Source organism: Amblyomma americanum, chromosome 1, assembly GCF_052857255.1.
Source record: "Amblyomma americanum isolate KBUSLIRL-KWMA chromosome 1, ASM5285725v1, whole genome shotgun sequence".
Classification (NCBI taxonomy): Eukaryota; Metazoa; Arthropoda; class Arachnida; order Ixodida; family Ixodidae; genus Amblyomma; species Amblyomma americanum.
This window is the reverse complement of record NC_135497.1, coordinates 313,265,622-313,286,921: the sequence shown is the minus strand read 5'-3', so window position 1 is coordinate 313,286,921 and position 21,300 is coordinate 313,265,622. Positions and strand designations below refer to the sequence as shown.

General features: G+C 44.1%; 1 protein-coding gene across 2 annotated transcripts in view; it reads left to right on the top strand.

The window, feature by feature from the left end:
• Positions 1-21,300, top strand: part of LOC144115356 (carboxyl-terminal PDZ ligand of neuronal nitric oxide synthase protein-like) — a 58,074-nt gene that overhangs the window by 27,742 nt on the left and 9,032 nt on the right. For both annotated transcript variants that reach the window (XM_077649709.1, XM_077649710.1), the window contains 2 exons: positions 3,585-3,737; positions 11,577-11,813. In XM_077649709.1, coding sequence (XP_077505835.1) covers positions 3,585-3,737; positions 11,577-11,813 — 390 coding nt within the window. The remainder of the gene's footprint in view (positions 1-3,584; positions 3,738-11,576; positions 11,814-21,300) is intronic.

Here is a 21,300-nt window from a genome sequence, read left to right as displayed (position 1 = left end):
CAGCTTAGTACCAATTTGTGTCCAGTGCTGCCAACAGCATAAATAGTATCAGGCCTTTAAACATTCACTGCAGAAAAATGATTTAAATAATATAGAAAAATGTGAAACCACAGATGGCTGTTAATAGTTTGCTAGCTGGGCTTTCTTCTTTTCTTTGTTTTATTTTTGGAATAGTTGTACGAATGGCTAGTTACATATTTAGGTGTAATTTTATTCCTCATTGGAACTCTCAAAATGTTTTGCTGCAGATTGACACATCATTTGTTACTATAAATGTGGCCTTCTACATGACACTGTAAATGGTGCTCATGTATGAGAAAAAAGAAGTGCAAATCTACTGATTTCAAAGAACATCTCTTCATTCCTTTTTGTTTGCATTTTGCTGTTTCAAGAAATGTTTATCGAAGATGCGACATTAGTCTACATGAACTCCGTGCTTGCATGCTAGAAAAACATGACACATGCAGCTCTTTCAATTGCTTTTGCTGCAAAGTTCATCAAAGCAGATAGGTATGAAAGTCCCAATGTATATTGCTTGATTAGACAGTACAACAGCATGCGACCAGTCTTGTGGTCATACACATAGAGTAACAAAAAAACAAAATCTATGAATTGACACTAAAATTACTAAAACAACTAAAAATAATGTGGTAGGTAAATAAGTGGTTGTAGTGCGAGGTCTAAGAAGTGCGATAAGCAGTAAAACCTCATTAATTCAGACCTCAAGGGATTGGAACAAATGCCTGAATTATCCGAAGGTCAAGTTATAAAATGCCCCCTGTCGCCAGGGCAAAAAAAATTTCGAAAATGTGAAAATGCAATGAAGCCTCATGAGGAGGCTCCGTTGCACAAACTGTGAAAACCCCGTGACAAGTGCATAGTTTCGATGTGCAGGAAGAACAGCATGGACATAAGTGAGGGCAACGCACATTAGCATTGCAATGGCAAGATTGCTTCTAATGTGAAATGACCAGTGACGCACCAGTTGCCATCCGAAAGTGGCGCATACCTGGGTTCGGACAGCTAGCGAATGTGTGGTGAATAGTTGCTGTTGCCGCAGGCTGGCGGTGGAGGTCAGAAACCGAAACTACGCAGCCAGGCTATTTTATGACCTAGCAACAAGGGCTTTCCTGTCGTTGTCACGCGTGCCGTCATGCGCACATAAGATGTGCGCGGTCTGCAATACACCATGCAATAGGTGGGATTTTTACATGGTCGCTTGCCCTGCTGGGGACACCGCGACTCGGTCCCCCTATTGTGACCCGTACGAAATTCTGAAACTCGGTTTTCTGCATTATCATAGTTGACTGAAACAAGGTGGTGAAGCTCGCCCTAGAAGAGTTTTGAGTTTTGAAGGCGACAGGGCAAGTGCCATGGGTCTGGGCGTTAGGTATATAACATTATGGAAGGATCAAACAAAGAAACCACTTGCTTTCACATTGTGATTGTTTGAAGAGGGTGGTCGGCCATCTTGCTCGTAATATGTGTGATATGTATAGCCCACTTGCGGAATTTCGCATAAGGTCAAGCCTTGCAGCGTTCCAATGTGATCAGTCCACGTGATAAACTATGGGAAAGAAAGCATAGAGGATGCCTTTGTACTGTTTTCCTGTCACTTTAAACTCGATCTTTGGATAATTTGCTCAGATATTGTGGTTTTGCCACAGTCGGATTTATGAAAGTCGGTGCGGTGTTTGATCACTGCTGAATATTTGGGAATTCTTGAATAACAATTTTATGAATTCAATATAAACGGAATAACTAACATTTTCAATTCGTATTAGAAATTTAGAATATTCACACAGCCCTGATTTTTACACTACACCGGGGGCACATGCTGTTGAAGAAAATGCTAGCTCTGGATTTTAGACACCATGAGTGCTCCACAGCTTCAGTTATGGTGCCCGAAAGAATATTAGGATTCACGCTATTGGGCTCTGGCTTTTGCTTCTTCATACCATACACACACACACACATGCACGCACGTACACACGCACGCGCACACACACACGCACGGAGATACAACACTAAAAACTCTCTTTAACTCGAAGTCGTAAAAACAGCGAAAAACTTTGAGACAAAGGGAGTATTGAGATATGTGAAGTACCCAATACATGGTGTCTATTGCATGAAATGAAGATACTACTTAACCAATATTTCGAGATATGCGAGTTCAAGTTAACGAGGGTTTGCTGGCACTGAAGTATTAGCTGGTACTATGCCAGTCAGTCCGGGTGATATATTAACTTTGGTCTTCTGGGGGACACCCTTGGAAGCACTCGCCAATCAGCTGAAGCAATGGAGCATCTTTAGAGCTTAGTTGCAACAAAAAGTGCAGTGTTGCAATCACATCATCTACACTCACCTCCTGTGGCTGTAGAAAGCACTGATCTCGCCACATTTTGATTAATCTATTTTTTTTTGTTTAACTAAGTGCACTGTGCACTCAAAAGCAGAATGATATGTTTTATTGAAACCATCATCATTCTGATAAAGTACACATTAGAAGTTATTTCTCTTTATTAGTGAATGGAAACAATTTTGTAAGCATTACTTTTGAGTACAGCTGCCATGCAACTGCAGAGATGCCTAAGTTGCTTTGACGCATTCAAAAAAACAAGTGATTGTTTTCGAAGTGGCTCACCTGCAAGGCTGCTGGCAGCTGTACCTTGTCTCCTACATTTCAAGCCATGAACCAAGGAATACAGTTGTTAAGTCAAGCCCGTTTTGATAGCAGCACGCATGTCACTATCTTAACAGCTATCTTAACATGCCACTATCTTAACAGCATTACCAGTGAGTGTCACCACTGTTCCCACTGAATCGCTTATCTACGAGTGCTTGCAGGGATCAATTGTACACTGTATTGAAGTTTGAAATATGGGCCCCAGAGTGTGGTCATGCCTGTTTGCTCTGTATTCTTGTGTGACATTCCCATTTGTGTCAAATTGTCATTCGATCTAGCCAAACTGATCCAAAACCAGTCAGCTTGATTGCTATAAAATAGGAAAACTATCTTGTTCTGCACAAATGGCTCAGGAATTCAACGTGTGGAGCACACGAGAGTTCCTGATGCACTCTATTTTATCATTCAGTCTTGGATGCTCCAGTGCACTTTGTAGCGTCTATTATAATGCTGACAAATTTTGAGACAGCCTATAATTTCACGTTGTCACCAAAGTTAAATTTAAAAAAGAAATTTTAATGAAGCATTACATTCGGATGCTGCAGTATGTACTACTCTTGGTTTGGCAGCAAAATTCCTGTTGATCATTTGTCATGTGCCAGTGTTAAAGTGACCTCTGCAGTTTCAATGAGATATCGAGTTGTCTTTGTCATTTTTTTAGTCCTGTGCAGCACTTTTGTGAGTAGTGTAGAGAGAAATGTGTAGAAAACCATCCCTTACACGCTGTCCGGTTACATTGGCATTGAAAATCTTTCCAACACGTATTTGTGGTGCCTTAGTTTGTTGTATTATCATTTAATTGCAGAGTGTAGCCATAGTGATCTATACAGTACAAAGTATGTATCAGTAAGGAATGCAGTAAAGCACCTAAAGTTACTTTTGTCTTTTTGATGTGCAGTCGCAGAATCAGCAGCTGATTGTGCACAACCGGGAGCTACTACAACATATCCACTTATTGGTGAAGCACATCCAGGAGCTTGAAAAGAAAATAAATCGACTTGAAGGCAAAAGTGACCATCTGCAGCCTGACCTCTCCCCATCTCCACTTCAGGTGACATGCTTGTACTACCAGGAGCACTGCTTCTCTTGGATTTTGTCAGCATGGGCAAACTTTGTTCGTTTTATTTAGAGGTACCGTTGGAATTTTGTCCCCAAGGCACTGTTGATAAGCATGGGTGAAACTGTTTTTGTCTTATAACCGTCAGAGTTATGTTGTGCAGGCAGGCAACACTGCACTTATTTGGCAGCTCTGTACTCGTAAGCCATGACAGGTTTTGTAATCCGCCTTTTTCACGATGCGATTGCACATGCGCCCATCCCCTGGCGGCGGTGTTGCGAAACATAGTGGAAGGGTCGCGTGCCACTCGAGACCGGCCGTGGAAGTGTAAACAAACTGGCTGCCTACGCGAGGTGCGTTGCTGCAGCCGTCGGGCGTTCAGTGCGACGCATTTGGCAATGCCTACGACATGTGTTGCATACAGCTGCATTGCCCAATATGTAAAGGGAAGCAAACTCGGATTTTTTCGCTCTCCGAACGCTTCCCGGGACTGCCTTCGACGCGAAGCGTGGATAAAAGCCGTTCGCCGGCTCGACGATCGTGGCCGCCATTGGGCACCGTCAAGACTGTGCGGGAATCACTTTGTGACAGGTGCGGATGAGGTGCTGTGGTTAAATGCGTGTGCAGTCCATCACGAAATGTTTTACTGATGGGCAGGAAGGCCTCGAATGTCACCGCGGCACCCAGACTTCGTTCCGATGCTTTTTGCTTTCTCAAGCAAGAAGGCCAAATGGGCAAGTGCTGTGAGCCGCTTTCAACGCGCGGTGGAGCGGACAACGAAAAAGAAGCTACGAGAGCATTCACGCATGGTGCTACAATTTTGTCGTAATCTCCTAAGGAAATTTCCTTGTTTATGCCACTACATCTTGGCCAATACCCCCATGTGGGTACGTGCCATGTATTAAGAGGCAGAAGAAGCAGAAGGTGCGTTATGCGTGTGTTCGCATCATATCCATGATGAAAAGCTCTGCGTGGTTTCTTCGGAATGGCTCAATGTGCGCTTCTCGCGTACGTCTTTATGGACGCGCATGCTTGTTTAACCTATGCAGCGGTGTACTGTGGGAAAATAAAGTAAAATGCTAGCAGAGCTGCCATGTTGTGAGTACGCTTGTGCTTTTATCGCTCGTGTAGCTATTCGGAAGCGCTTGAGCACAACGAGTGCTTGTGAAAACTTGGTTTGGTTTGGTTTAGTGGGGTTTAACGTCCCAAAGCGACTCAGGCTATGAGGGACGCCGTAGTGAAGGGCTCCGGAAATTTCGACCACCTGGGGTTCTTTAACGTGCACTGACATCGCACAGTACACGGGCCTCTAGAATTTCGCCTCCATCGAAATTCTGCCGCCGCGGCCGGGATCGAACCCGCGTCTTTTGGGCCAGCAGCCAAGCGCCATAAGCACTCAGCCACCGTGGCGGGATTGTGAAAACTGTTGTCCCCAGTCGTTTTCTGTGCTACGGCGTGCACGATGTAGTATCCACCTTTCATGGATGGCAGGCATATACAGCGGAAAACGCCATTCTCACTGATTGGGGATATTTCATTGAACATTATGTTCCGAATGTAGCCTTCATCTCTGAAGCCGCGGCCCTTGCTCAGCTGGCGATCGCATCGCATGCCGCATGATCGGAGATATTGAAGAATTCTTCGGTGGGCTCAGCAGCCTGCCTCGGACTTCGCACACAGCCACCAGTCAATCCTAGAAATCTTCCAGGCACCAGGTGCTGCCCAGGACACACCATCGTTGACAGATTCTTACAAAACGTGCTCCGCAGCGGCACTCACTCCGGCCGGGTTGGGCGCACAGTACCCTTCCAATGAGCTTCCAGCACTGTACGCGAGGTGGCAGCACAGGAACATGAAAAAGGCGGATTGAAAAGTTTAGTCAAGGTTATTCGAAGCACGCTAATATGAAAAGTTTGACATGTTGGTGATTAACATTTTAACCACCAACCCTGAGCTGTACTCGTCATGGAAGATTGTACCAATATTGCCAATTACCAGCCATACTTGTACGGCCCGATGTTGCGCTGCTCCCACCGCCAAAGACAAGTTACAGTCAGCAATTGGGATAGTTGCAGTTTTCAACACTAGAGGGCACTAGTTGTTAATTTAAAAGTAGGTGCGTTTTTCGGAATATAATGTGGCGGTTAAATGGCTAATTGGGACAAAATTCAGTCCCGTCTCTTGTGCCATTGTGTCCAAATCATCTCTTTTTCTGGAACGCTTGTCTTAACTAGTGTTTCTTTGTCTTCTAGTCATTTCAGTGTGTTAATATCTCTTAGAGTTGATGCATTTAGGTGCTATGAAAGAAATGCACGCTCTTCAGCCTCTGGTTCACATGAATCAGTTCAACAACCTGTCAGCTGTATTGGAGAGAAAAATTTTCTGCAGTTACGGCCCCAAAGAAAAGACAAAAAGAGGGTTTGTTTATTGTAACACAGAGGTTGTCCTGGGGAACATTCCTGTGATCTGCTACTCTGTAGTGGTGGAAAGGGAAGAGGGGAACGCAGAGGGTAATAATGAAGACAGAATAGAACAATAAAAGTATAGAGGCTGTCAGACTTCCAAGCCTGTTTTCAGCTTTCAGACAAGCCTCTGTGTGCTGAAAATTCGGGTGCCTGATTTTTCGGACATGCTTGATTATTTGAACTTGCTCGCGGCACCGCAACATGGCTCATAGAGCCAATGTGTAAGAGCACCTGAAATTTCGGACGCACTGCAACTCACTGCTAGATTTTTCGGACCTCGTTCACACTCACCGCAAATACCCAAGCCGCCATATAGTGTGTACAGTGGAGCCTCATTGATTCAAACTGCAGGAGAGATAGAAACTTGATCAAACAAAAGGAAATTCAAGCTTAAAGGGAGCCTTTTAACTTGCGATGCTGAAATTCTGCTCTAGTTGGCACATTGCGCCTGTGTGGTTTCGAATTCGTACTGTTTTGAATGTCCTCCGCCGCACGAACTTGAACAGTAGTCAGAGTTCGCAGAACTCATCTCTGTTGAGTCTTTCGTCCTGAATACAGAAAGAGGTAGCAGCGAAGCGCGTGGGAGGCGTACGGCTTCACGGAGACGGTGAGCGTGGGAGGAAATGGTGCATTCCAAAGCGAGGTCAGCGTACCCGCGTCAAAACACCCCGCAATCCTGACTTTTCTATCGTTAAACCGTAAACAACTGGCGTTTCGATGACAGGCAAGACACCTCTCATTATACGTAAGCCACTGGAGAGTGCATATCGCCGGATACGCTGCAGATTTTAGCTCTAGTCGCTAGGCCTAATGATGAAGGCCAACGCCGACGGAGTGCTTGCTTCGGCTGTTTCTCGGTTAATATTGTTTTGCCATCTTCGCATTCTCTTTCTGGGCCCATCGTATTGCGGGCACAGTGCAGTTCCCACAGCGGTGTGCTCGCTTTCTCGTTTAGACTTTGTCCCAACCTGTGCGTTCATCGACGACATGCCGAGAGCAGCACAGCCAGGCTGAGCTCGTAAAAGCGGTCCCCGTCCGTCGTCTGTGCACATGTCGCGTGGCGAAATTTAGTCATGAGGAGCTTTAGAATGTGTGCAGTACAACTGACCCCTTCTTCCACCATAATAAGTTCGTGATTTTTTCGGTGAAATTCTATTTTCCGGATTGCCCGAATTTTCGGTCATTTTCGCGGTCCCTAGAGAGTCAGAAAAATCGGTCGTCGACTGTAATTAAGAAGTAATCTCACAGTAGTACTGATGGTTTAGCTTATTCTTAGGGATTGGATTTTTTGGGTTCTATTTTTTTGAAAATTCAGTGTACTTTGTTATGTTTATTTCAAAGTGAAGTTTTAATTTTTTTTTTGGCAAATATTTTCTACGGATGAATTTGCTGTTTGGGGGGGGGGGGGGGGGGGGCCTAATGTGCTATTCCTATGCAGTCAGAAGTTACCTGAAGTTGGCCTTTTTGTCAGCACAGCCACTCGATAACCAATTAATTAATGCACAAATGGTCGTACTTAAAGTTGTGCTTCTAGATGGAGGTATTGTCATTAAAAAAAGTAATTTGAAGATACTTCAGGCCAAAACGCAAGTAGAAGTTTTCTTCTAAAAACTGGGTTGTTGTGTTAACATTGAGACGTTGCACTGGATTTAGCGACACGGCTAGGTATCACATGTATTCCGTAGTGATGGCAGCGATGCAGCTGTTGCTGAACCATCACAGTAGCCAGAACATAAAATTTTTTCCGCGACACTTATGCGTGCTTTCACGTCAGTGTCTTTACATGCAATGGAGAAACCTGCAGAGTCTAGTAAAGTAGCGGAGCAGTGCCTCAAAATGCACAACTCGGCTAATCCAACAATACCACCATCTCTTCGTGCCGCTCAGTTCCATACTTCGTTTTTCCAGGGCTACTCACCTTCTTCAGTTAAAGCCGAATTTCTAAAATTCAATTTGGCGTAATTTTGTTTATTTAGTTTTTCTGTTTAAGCTGAAAAGTCTAGCCCCTACTTGTTTTGCACTGCTCTATGCTTAAATGCCATTTTGCTGCCCTTAAATGAGCATTGCCTATTACATAATGGATTGTGAGTTGCTGGAATGAGTTACCTATGGTTAGTAACCTGAGTGTGATCCTTCAGAGTGCCTGTTATTTTAAGGTTTTATGTCTGTGATGCACAAAGATGCATGAACAGTACACAGTGTCAGCTATAGCAGGTCGCTGCTGGCATGTGTCTGAATGTTGGAGCAGCCATATTGAATTTAAATGGATACTAAGGTTTCAGCATGCTTTTGTAGGGGGATCAATGACAAGTACCTCTTCAGCTGCAGCAGTGATATTGCCTGGAAGCTTTAAACTACTGCTTAAGGCTCATGCATGAAACATCTTCCATGGCAGCATACGGTAGGCCATCAACTGTATTGGTCAGCAGACTGCAAAGCAATGGACTATGTTCTGTGACTCAGGACCTGCATTAAAGCTCAGAAAAACATGCGTGAAGCAAAAAGTGTGCAAGCAGTTAGTTGAAGAAATTGACAAATTGTGCTGTTGCTAGCTGAGGCATTTAAATGGGGCCATATAATAAGACTACACTGGATACCCAGCCATTGTAGCATAGCAGGAAATGAACGTGCTGATGCAGAACCTGAGCTGACTCATGTTGATGGGACTTTCATCAAAGTAGCATTCTTGAGAAGCGACGTTGCAGCCTTGCTGGCGCTTTCAACGCAAGCTGCCGTGCAAATGCACTGGACCGATGTGAGCCATCAACAGTACTCTCTAGGCTCGATGCAGGTTTACGTTTACACCTTTTAATAAAGGCTGTGCAACACCAAGGGACTCTGTATCATCGCCCATGGCTTGGTGTTGCCTGCACCAAGTACTGCTTCCACAAGATTAAAGTTGAAACTAGCCAGAATAGCGTGCACCCCAACTTTCCAGAGATAATTCATCACAGTCTTTACAAGTACTCTTACTGCACTGATGTGAGGAGAGCACTGGGAGCTAGCATAAGATGATTGGACTCTCGCCCTCTTTCAGCAGAAACTCCCTGAAGGGGAGACTTGGGTCTTGAAATGATCTAAAAATGTGAAAATTTCGATTTTGAAAAAATGGATATTCGGTGTGTATACACTCTAAAGTACCTCAATTACTAAAAAATATATATTTCGCGCCTACGAAGAGTGGAAACTGCGATTTCAAAGTGAAATGTGGCAGAACTTTGCGTCCCTTGCTTCCCGCGACCATGTCCTAGATGGCCGTCATCTTGGTTTTGTTTGAAAACTGTGCTCCTTCTCCTACATCCTGGTATTACTTACTGCTGTGAAATATTTTCAGAATGTCCACATTCCGCTGTTTTCTTATTCAGACCTCTACAATGACCTCCGAATGGCTGGCATGTGCACTTCTGATGCAATTTTCTCAGCTTCAGCCGCCACGGTGGCTGAGTGGTTATGGCGCTCGGCTGCTGGCCCGAAAGACGTGGGTTCGATCCCGGCCGCGGCGGTCGAATTTCGATGGAGGCGAAATTCTAGAGGCCCGTGTGCTGTGCGATGTCAGTGCACGTTAAAGAACCCCAGGTGGTCGCAATTTCCGGAACCCTTCACTACGGCGTCTCTCATAGCCTGAGTCGCTTTGGGACGTTAAACCCCCATAAACCAAAACTAAACCAAACCTTTCTCAGCTTCATTGTTTTTGCCAACATGACTAGCCTTACGGAAGTTTTAAGGCGAAAGCCTTTCTTGGCTCATGAGTGGCATGGACGAAAGTTGTAGACGGAAGCTGTAGACGGAAGTTGTGCACGCGAACTGTCAATCATAAGTTATGGGGTAAATAAAACAAAAATGTCAAAGTTGATTAAGCAACAGTTCTTAAGCAACATATATGAATGAAATAAGCTAGAAATTTAAAAACTAAAAACGAAAGTAAAATACAAATAAATAAAAAACAAGAAAGTAAAAAAAAAACAAAACAAAAAGGGGAGGACACTTAAGCTTTGTCTTTAAAAGTGGGGCACGACATTGCGTTGCAGTTTTGGCAAGGAGTCCACCGAACGCCATCGCCCAGCCGGCGATGCCTGTTGGACAATTTAAGGAAAATTACAGAAAATAACCAAAAATAAAAAAATGAAGGTAGATTGAGGACAGGGAAAGGCTTTCGCATTTGCGCTCTTAAGCCGACTTAAGTGCAATCCTGTAATTATTTTTTATGTTTTTATGGTGCAATTTCAATTAATCTTATGACGTTGAATTCAGAAAGAATTAAACTGTGGAGCTGTGCTATTTTTTTTGGCTGAGTCAAAAATCAAATTTTGTGAACCATAATGTCACTTAACTATACCAAAGAACATTGAAGTTAACGATCTTAATTACCTGTAAGAAATTACCTAATTAATCGTGAGTTATTTTTTCATAACATGGGAACTAATTGAGTTATACTGAAACTAACTATATTTTTGAAAACAGAAAGAAGAAACGCATGTGTACAAGTGATATATATCGGTAGGTGTGCAAGACATGGGCTGCCTGTGCTACACGTCAGATTTACTTGAGAGATGTTTGTCAGCCAGTGTATGCGGGGACATCTGTATTGTCTGGGTCAGTCTATGCAATTCATTGTATTATCACATCATCACCCTCCATTTGCACTCTATCTCTCCCTTTCCTTCCCTTCCTCTTTCTCCTGTGTTGAGTGGCCGGCCAGAGTCGTTACCATCAGCTGATCTCTCCACCTTTCCTCTCATTAAAGGACTATAGACATATAATTATAGTTGCATGTTTTCTTCTTTCAAATGATGCATTAGACATTAGATTACATGAATCACTGTATGGTATTTGCCTATGACTGCTAAATAATTTATAATTGAATTTCTTCTCTCAGCTGTTTCAATTTCATCAAATGAACGATGGATGTAACATGTAGTTTAACCTTTAGGTCACGTGAGGCATGAGCACTTAAACCAGCCAGCTTCAAGAGCTGGAATGGCAACAAATGATGTATTAGCACTCATCCTGTAATTTTTTCTCTGCCTCGCGTGACCTTAAGGTCAATTGCATGTTGCGGTCATTGTTCGGTTCATGAAACTGGAACTGTGTCAAAAAGAAATTAATTTATAATTTATTTAGTGGTTGTAGGCGAATTTCACACAGCAATCCATGTATATTAATGTCTAACACATCATTTGAAAGAAGAAAACATGCAAACAAAGATTCTGTCTCTTTGTGTTTCCTGTAATTTTTGGTGCAGATTTTTTTTCCTGCAAGAAACACATTCATGTGAGTACAATATTTCATGGAGTATTATGCTTTGTCAGTGCTACACTCTCTCTTTTTTCTTCTGAGGGAGTGTGAAAAACAGGGTGTTGTTGTACAGATTGGACCGCCACCGCGTTTCTTGGACCTGCTGTCTGGGGCACAGCCTGTGGGGAAGACACCTTCTCCCGTGCCCCCTGTCGGAGAGCCCTTTGAGCTGGGGAGCCTGGCCTGGATGTCGGGATCAGTGGGAGTTGGTGGAAGCCCCCCACCAGCAACTCCTCCGCACCAGCAGCCAACTGCTGCTTCAACGGCTAATTCGTCCCCTTCCATCACCACAAGCAGCCTCCAGTTACGGGTGAGTTGAACATCCATGCTGATGCCACAAGCACTGTCTGTCGGGCCAGTTATTTGTTGTCGTTTTCTTTTAGAGCTCAAACAAGCACACACAGGCAAAAGCAATCTGATGTCCTTTGGCATTCTAAATGCAGAATAACCATTTTAGCGCAAACGCACTACTTCACTAGCAAAGCTGAAAAACCCAAGGTATGTATGAAGCCTCAACCATTGGCTTTAGGTAGAGCGCCAGAGGCGGAGGCCTTGCGCAGCTGCTCCGTCAACGTGCGAAACCGGCACTCCCCCACACTCCCCGCTCGCAGCTGTCGATAAGATTTTGCATACGGTTGCCTTTGAGGCAGTGTTGCTTCAATGGCTTTCGCTCGTCCTACTCGGTTTAACTACGTTAAAACCCTACCCTTTTTTTTTCATCCAGAACATGCTATTATTGTCAGAGAATGACTGCTTTTTGGCGAGTTCATACCATCTACCGGTCATACTGCAAGGATATGCGAAATATTCAGATTTGAGTTAGTGCTCATGTTGTCTTTTCTCTCTGTGTCCTTGTATGTGTGCTGTTGTTCAAACTCTGAAAGGGTGGTGCCAAAAGGCAGGACTGTTGCGCGAGCAGCAACTCTGCCCTTGGGCTGATTTTTAGATGCATTATAGAAGAGCTGACCAGTGAACAGAGCTTGTGCATCAGTGTATAATAAATAATGTAGATTCTTTTCAAAACAGCTCTGAAATCCCCATCTCTGCTGTTTCTCACACTTCTTTCAATCTGCACTTCTCATTCCACACACTGCTTCATTAGTACAGAATGCTGCCATTGGTTGCTTTCCTTACATAGGAGGGAGGGTAGGGGGTGCATTCAGGAACATGTTAGCTAGAAAAAGATGGGGAAAAAAATACATTTACACATGATTCGCTAAGCATCGGGAGCATTTCTCGTGCAGCATTGGTGAATGCATGAGCACAGGCTCAGCCCTGGGCATGAGCTGGTGCTGTGCTAGCGCTGTGCTAGTGCTGTGCTAATGCTTTGCCTTCCAGCATCTTGGAATTGCCGAGAGGAGGGGAAAGCCCGAGAAACAAAGAAACGACTTCATGTGAGGAACACATTTGATGCCCATTTGGGACAAATACAACCTTTGTCCGTAAAGTTCCGAGGCTGAGTCCATTATAAAAAATGCGTTTAACATTGAAATAATTTGTGCAGCACCCCTTCGAAATAGTCTTCCTTGCAGTCTATAGACAGCTTCTAAGGCTTCTTGAGGTCTTGGAAACAGTTGGAAAACGCTTCTTTTGGCAGGGCTGTCATCTCCTTTGTCATGGCGTCTTGAATGGCCTCCACGCTCCCCATCCAGCGACCTTTTAGGGCTCTCATCACACAAGGAAACAGGAAAAAATCGCATGAGGAGAGGTCAGGCGAGTATGGCGGATGGGGAAGTACAGTAATGCTGTGCTTGGCAAGAAATTTTGTCACTCTGAGAGCAGTGTGCAGCCTTACGTTATCATGGAGAAGGCTCTATTGTCCAGATCCCCATAAGTCAGGGCGACGGCGTCGCAGTGCATCACGCATGTGTTGGAGCACGCGGATATAAAACTCCTGATTCACCGACTGCCCTTGTGGGACGAACCTCGTGGTGTATGACACCTCTGGCATCGAAAAAAACTATCAGCATCGTCTTTGTTTTGGTCTTCTGTCGTGGTACCTTTCTCAACGCTGGAGAGCTTGTGAACCGCCATTCGGCGCTCTGCCTCTTTGTTTGAGGATCGTATTGAAAACACCATGTTTCGTCTTCAGCGATGATGCTGTCAACGAATGCAGCATTCTTCTCTGCCTCGGAGAGCAAATCAGTGCTCACTGATGCCCGCATGTCCATCTGGTCCTGTGTGAGCGAGTGCTGCACAAGTCTGGCATTCAATTTTCGTTTTCCCAAGTTCTCACGCAAAATTTGCTGGCATGTTGTCTTACTAATGTCGAGAGCATATGATAGCATGCGGACTGTAATGGTGCGGTCTTGCTGTACGATTTCCCTGATCCGAGCCACGTTGTTTTCATTCCGTGAGGTTGAAGGGTGCCTCTTCCTTGTGTCGTCTTCCACCGACGTTCTCCCCGAAACGAACTTCCTCTGCCATTCGAAAACTCGCGCCCGCGATAATGCCTCGTTGCTGTAAGTGTCACGAAGGAGCTCATACGTCTGTGTGGCTCTCTTGCCAAGCTTCACACAGAATTTTATGTTTACACGCTGTTTGAGGTGGACGTCCATCTCTCCACATTCACTCACAGTAGAATGCGCAGATAACTAGTGACAATGTATTTTTCTACATGTAGTGCCATCTGGCGGCTGCCGAAAAGATGGCGCTACACATCTGCACTAACCTTTGTTTTGGGGAATCATTTCTAGAGAAGAAAATAAGTCTTGAAACTTTACAGACAAAGGTTGTATAACAGGACCTTATAAATTTGTTCAGTTCATCAGAAGGTTAGTGTATCAGAATAACCTTAACAGCTTAGTTTGAAATACTCAAAACTTAAAAATGCACAGAAGTGTACATACACTTGCAATCAGGACTGCCACAAGCACAAATTAGGGGGAGTATACACTGAAACCTCCATTAAGCACTCCAGATGGTTTTTATTTATTATTAATTTTTTGTACTAATCTTGCACGGAACCTGAGTTAGCCATTCAATTGCTATGGTTTTTAGCCTTGTCTAGAAAATTTGTTTTGTAATTCAAGAGGAGTATTTGCACAGTTATTTGCTAAAGTCTACTTACAGCCCAAATGTTCCTAAATGAATGCTTTTTGTGTATATAGAGCAGAATGTGCCTATACTCCATCTGAGTAGTTTTTCGCAGCGCTGTCAAAGTTTTAAAGTGCGCAAAGGCTGCATTCTTGCACTGCGGAATATAGTGCCAATATAAAAGCCTCCTCCTTGATTGCAGAATGACTTTATCTACAGGAGGAATAATTAGTGATGTTGGTAGGCTTCTGTTGTATATTAAGAGAAAGAATTTTTATGCAGTTTGGCATAAATTTTTCAGATGCCTTCTCATTCAAGAGTGGGGACATTAAAAAATAGTTCTCTTATCTTCTTCTCTATGCCCCAGTAAACAGTGCCATAAAAGAAATACTGGTAGGGACGCTAAAGGTCCACTTTAAAGGTACAATGTGATAGCTTTGATGGGTTCATACCCATATATGCTGAATAGGATTCTCTACTTAACATCCATAGATCCCTGGGAGTCCTCATACCACTCCTGATGCAGTGGTGAGGCAGTTAAGTGATGCGCCACTGCCCTGCGATGGCAGGTGCTGCCACCGGTGGGGCCTATGCAACCCAGGTTGCTCTTCCCGAGCAACCTCTTTCGACCAGTCATTAATGTCACTGCCACCTGCCACGGTGCACAGTTTTCTCACAGTCCGGTGGGCAGGTTGTGATGACGCCACAAGGTTAAGTGGCCTAGGTGGCCCACCTGCCTCCTAGGTTGCTTCTCTGGGGAGTTTTTCGTTCACAGTCAACGACGCTGATGACGCCGGATTTTCTGTGACACAAGCTCCTAAATGCTCTCGCAATATATGTTTTTTATAGTGTGTTCAGCTTAAGTGTTTAGGCATCGTCAGAGCAAAATTTTGCACATTTTAATTAAAATGGCAAGTAAGTTCTCTCAGCAGAGCGAGGAGTGTGGAAGGGTAGTGCTCCAGCTTTTGCAAAAACGGCATCTGCTGTCATTCTCGCTTAGGATTTCATGGGGCTCCTTTCAAAGGCTGGCTTTAACACGTGAGTCGTACAGTTTGCTTATTTCTGCTGTAGCAAGGCACAAAACAGCTATGTAATTTACTGACAAATGCGACCATACCATTCAAGCTTCCATGCCAAATCGCTGCTTTTGACCCACTGTGGATTTGTGCCCTTGATTGCAGCTTCTGATGTGCGCTGAATGGTAAATCTCAGCGTGGTAAATGCTCCTATTAGAAAACCGCCACTGTCATGCTAATGTTGCTTGGGTGCTTCTTTGTGGTTTGTGTAGACAGCATTGTTTTGTACCTATTTTCACTTGTGGCATTTCTGCGAACACTGCAAGCAGACAAGATGACAACGAGGTGTGCAGGAGTACCTTTAAACTCTGCGCTCTCTCCTGATTGGTTCAGGAGCTATGTAGCTTCTATGGTGCTGCAAGGAAGTGTTGAGAAGGAGTGCAATTATATATGTCACATGCAAGCCCATATTTCACTGCTCTTTCCAAGCTGTAAGAATATCTGTATATGCAACAATAGCATAGAGCATAGAAGGCAACAATAGCATAGGAAGAGCATGAAAGCTGCCTGATGCTGACAGTTTCAGGCTGACACTGACAATGGTGGCAGCTGCTCACTGATACGGTCAGAATGCTTTGTTTGTTCAGAAGCCGTATCCACGGCTGAGAGCACTACGATATGGTAGCGCGAGAGCAAGAACGTGTTCTTTTTTTTTTCATAGTTCGCAGATTTTCTTTAAATGCCAGAAAGAAGGACCACCCAGGAGGTGTGTTGCTACAAAAAACTGGATCGGCTGTTTTTGAACCTGTTCTACAGCTTATTGAAATGTGCTTTGCCCTAAAATGAATATAAAACATTTTACATACTTATTCCTGTAGCTAGTGAGGTGAAATTTATAAAATACTCCCAAGTTGCACCACACGACTGCAAGCAATATGTCGTTGGTTTCACCCAGCTGCGGTGTACCACTTTTTTTGTGCACATTGAGTGGTTCGTATTTGTTTTGTTTTTTTTGCATTTTATCTATGGGAAACAACAGTGCCTGGACTGTTCAGCTTATTAGAGAGTGCTGCTTAAAGGGCCACTAAGAATGAATTCAGTTTGGCATGTATCAACAGATTACTGTGTTATAATTACATATATACTACCTTTACTGAAAACGGAGGTTTTATAAGCTAGAAAAGGTAAAGAAAAAATTGGAATACATGCATCTGCACCACCGACTGTATTTGCAGGCAAACTGCAGTGCGTGATGACAACATTTTACGCGTGGATCCCTGAGGTTAGTTACACCGCAATTCACTTCCAGAGGTTGATCATGGAGTTTTTTCTGGTCTTGACATTGCAAGTTTGAATCAAGTGGTGCAAAAGTTTTTATATCCATTTTTCTCAGCAACAGATGCATTCCCCACTATGTGGCAGGTGCCAGAAAAAACCACAGATTCACAGCATAACCACAGAGCCGCATAAGTTGGATGGGGTTGTCCTCACTGTCCTTTTAATAGTGTTTTTCTTGAAGAGGTTAAACTGTATGTGGTGCAGTAATGTCACAGTTATGCTGCATTTCACTTCAATTCTTTGTCCACTATAGGTAAAGCTTTCAACTCTTGCCTGCATATGTTACACCCCCCCCCCCCTTTCCCCCCCCACCTTTTTTTTTTTCTTTTATAGCCCTGTCATAAATACTATGCTCTTAGTTTTGGCTTTTACTATAGTTTTTAGATCAGAGAATAATATTTCGTAGCGGCCAAATCACTGCCTTTAGTATCAGTGGCCATGGCTGTAGAAGATGGTAGTATCTAGTTGATGAATGTATTAGCTTTGTCTGATTCTTGAGAGTGTTGTTAAAGGACCCCTGTAGGTCTTTGAACGTCTCAAATCAATACATGCTGTAATTCAAAAACATGGCCATGATGATCATGGCCAAATATAGTCAAGCCCACTTATAACAATATTCAAGTGCCATAGAAATACCATTGTTATAAACAATAATTGTTATAGCCGGGTTGTGTCGAAAAAAAAAAAAAAGGTGACAAACTTTTTCAGCATTTATTGACAAGAAAGATCCAGAGGGGTTTGATTGTTCTAATGCCTGTAGAAGCTCATTAATTCTAACTTCAGGGGACCAGAAAAATGTTCAAATTATCGAATGGTCCTGAAAGTTTAACAACAAGAACCAGTTGCATCACTGAATATTTGATGAAAGACTGGATAATGATTGCTTGCTTTTAAGATGAGAATGGTGCGATGATTTTTTTTTTTTTCATTTTTATAAATGCTTTATTGCATGCATACTCATGAGAGTGTCGAAGCAGAACTGCTCAAAGGTAGTAAGAGCATTTCCGACAGTGTTCACGGTGCAACGCGAAAGCGCTGGAGCTCCACTGCTACTGTGTCACACCCTTCACAAGTGGCGGTGTCGTGTGTGAGGAGGCTTCACTGCACAAACGGCGAACAGCACGGGACGAGCGCACAATTTCGGCACACTGGAAGAACCGGAGACAGAACCATACGGATGAATGCGATCGTGATAATCGGCACCCGAAACGGCGCGCAGCATGGCACGCAGCATGGCGTGCAGCAAGGCATGCAGCAAGGCACGCAACAAGGCATGGTGGGTTGGTTAGCTAGCTGCTTTGGCCTTGCCTGAAGCTCAGAAAAGCGAAACCGAAACTACGCGGTCTGACTCATTTAGAGACAGAGCCGTGCGTGTGTCGTCATGCCTGGCGTTGTACGCATGTCCCAGGTTCACGGATGACTCTGCAGCATAGAATTCAAGTTTGAACAGGATGCAGCCTCTGTTCGGGAGCCCATCCGAATTAACTGGTGCGAGACTCGTAAGGTCCAAATTAGCGAGCATACGATGCCATAGACTTACATGGGCTTTGGCGAGGGCTGTGCTGGCAGTTCGAATTATATGGATTTCCGAATTAATGTAGGCCGAATTACGAGCTTTTACTATTGTATTACAACTTACAAAGGTTCCTGTTCATTGCTGTCCGCGCCGGTGACAGCTGCCATGATCGTCTCCTTGGTGAGGTCTAAGTTTGTCATGGCTGCATCGTCAGCATGCAAGAATTCTTCGACTCGACACGCTGCATTCGTCATCGTTCACCGATGACCAAAGCACTGTCATCACTGCACCGGCAGGAGCTTCGCGCACCTCCTTATCACTGGCATCAACCCTGCTTTCCAGAAAAAATTCTTATGAGAAATCTAAGGAGCATGCAGAGCCAAGGGTGCGGCGACAGCTGAAAAGAGAAAAACCGCGCTGGCAACGCGTGTGCACCGCACCGACTGATTGGGAGTACGCATGGTGCGCTTGGCCATTGCAGCAACGCAGCGGTTCGCCTGACGCAGTGACGCCTGCCCTTGGGGCACGTGAGATCTGCAAAGCAGGGACAGTGGCCAAGTTAGTGAAGAACAGGGGAAGATGGGACAACGCATGCGCTGCTGGTGCCAGCTATAGCTCAGAATGCAAAAACAAAGAAAAACGCGTTGGTGCGTTTTCTTTTTGTGAGTGGCGCGCCCCTTAGAAACGATAATAATGGACTGCTCCACCAAGGCCCCCTACCATGCATCCATGCTCCCTACTTTCTCTGTGTGGGCCTTTTGCACAGGGGAATGCATCCGTTGCTTCTCCCACCTGCGTTGCCGCGACAAGCAAGCATCCTCGGTGCACCCTGTGGTGGTGTCTCCGAGCGCTCCGAGTGCGTGTCATGGGTTCTTTCGCTATCAAGCCGTCGCTGCGCGGGCTCGGTCCGTCAGTCAGCTCCACACGTGTGCGCTTTTGTGCTGTCAGCGTGGTTTGCTAGTGTGGTTGTAGCGTTTCTATGTTTTTGTTTCTTTTATGGATGGCACTCAATGACCAGATTTAATTGTTATAACCGATAATGTGCTATGACAACATTGCTGTAAGCGGTTTATTTTTACCATAGAACGCGTGGTAATGCTGACGGTGCCACGACTGACCATTGTTGTAGCCGATATATTATTATAACTGGCATTGTTATAAGTGGGTTTGACTGTATCATAGCTTCCATAGACATTGCTAACATGCGACAATGTGAAAAATGGCACAAGTTTCTCCATAGCAGCGTATCGAAATTCCACATATGCTTATCTCATTGCCGATTGTTTTATTAGGAAGGGACAAGGATCTTACGAGAGTACTGCTATCAGCTTAGCATTAGCTTTGTAATGTACTACATTGACTCAAAGCATTCAGATGCATGCAGCATTTTGTTGTTGGAGAAGTGTCATGTTTAGGGGGATGAAGGCAGCTGTCATGGGTGAGCAGGCTGTGGTGCAGAGTGAGCAGTTGACAAGCGCTTACTTGAACTTGCTTTGTGGTTGCACATCATCTCGCAGAGCTTGCAGCAGTCAGCTTAAAAATGCAAGTGAGGGTAAGCATTAATTTAAAGAGAATGGTGGTGAATGGAAGTAAAAAGAAGTTGCCTGTAATTTTGCCAATGCTGCATCACTAAAAGCCCTAATACAGTAGAAAAAATTTTGTGAACTATGTTTTGAGATCTTCTAGCATATCAGCAAATAAAATTGTCCATGCAATTCCATGTTGCCTGGCGATCACTTGTGCTCAGTTTCAGTTCATATTTTCATTGCTACTTAATGCCAGCTCTCTGCTGTAGTATGCAATCTTCTCTAAAGTAAGTCATTTAAAGTGTACTCTTATCGCTTTAAGGTGCTGTTTATACAGTTGTGTGCATTACAAAGTCAGCTTTTTTTGAGAATCTGCTAAACCTAACACTGATTTCTTTCTTGCATACAAATGCAGAAACATTCATACTGTATAACTGTTTTTTTTTTACATTATGTAGCCATTTCAATAAATAACATTTCACATAAATGTGAACTTAGCTGCATGTGCTTCAACATTGGCGTGAAGGCTGATATTACCATTTTATTTTACGCATATGGCTTGAAGTACAGCTTCAGAAAAGTTTTTATTTGATTGAAAAATTCTCACATTACCTATAATTCGGCAAGTAGCAGTGATTAACTGTGATTGGTAATCTTTCACCACCACAATTTCTGAATGTACATAAACATGTACGCTGCATTGCACCTTGATGGAAGGGAACAGTATGCTTTTTGCCAGTGGGCATCTAGCTGTGATCAGTGGTGCATATGTGTACTTGTGAGTTGTGAGGCATTTTTGTCCAGAATACCTTCTTGCCTGCATTTTTATTAAAAAAAAATGTAGGGTGCCAAAGGAAAGTATGAAAAAATGAAATGAAAATGGTTTTTGGGGAAAGGAAATGGTCCAGTACCTGTCTGGCATCTCAGGGGGCACCTGAACTGAGCTGTAAGGGAAGGGATAAAGGAGGGAGTGAAAGAAGAAAGAAAGAGAGAGGTGCGGTAGTGGAGTGCTCCGGAATAATTTCGACCACCTGGGGATCTTTAACGTGCACTGACATCCCACAGCCTTAGCGTTTCGCCTCCGTGGAAACGCAACTGCTGCGGTCGGGTTCGGTCCCGGAAACTCCAGATCAGTAGCCAAGCGCCCTAACCACTGAGCCACCGCAGCGGGTAGGAAAGTATGCGCAAGATCAATTTTAAACGCGATAGGGAACCATCCCGTACGTTTACTCTGGAGACAAAGTCAACGAATTAATGGAACATGACTATTGCACTTCAGCGACCTTTTAACATGTGAGTGAAGAAGTGAAGGAAGAGGTGTATTTCAGGACAATGCTTCCGCATCACAAAGTAAGACAGTGCTAA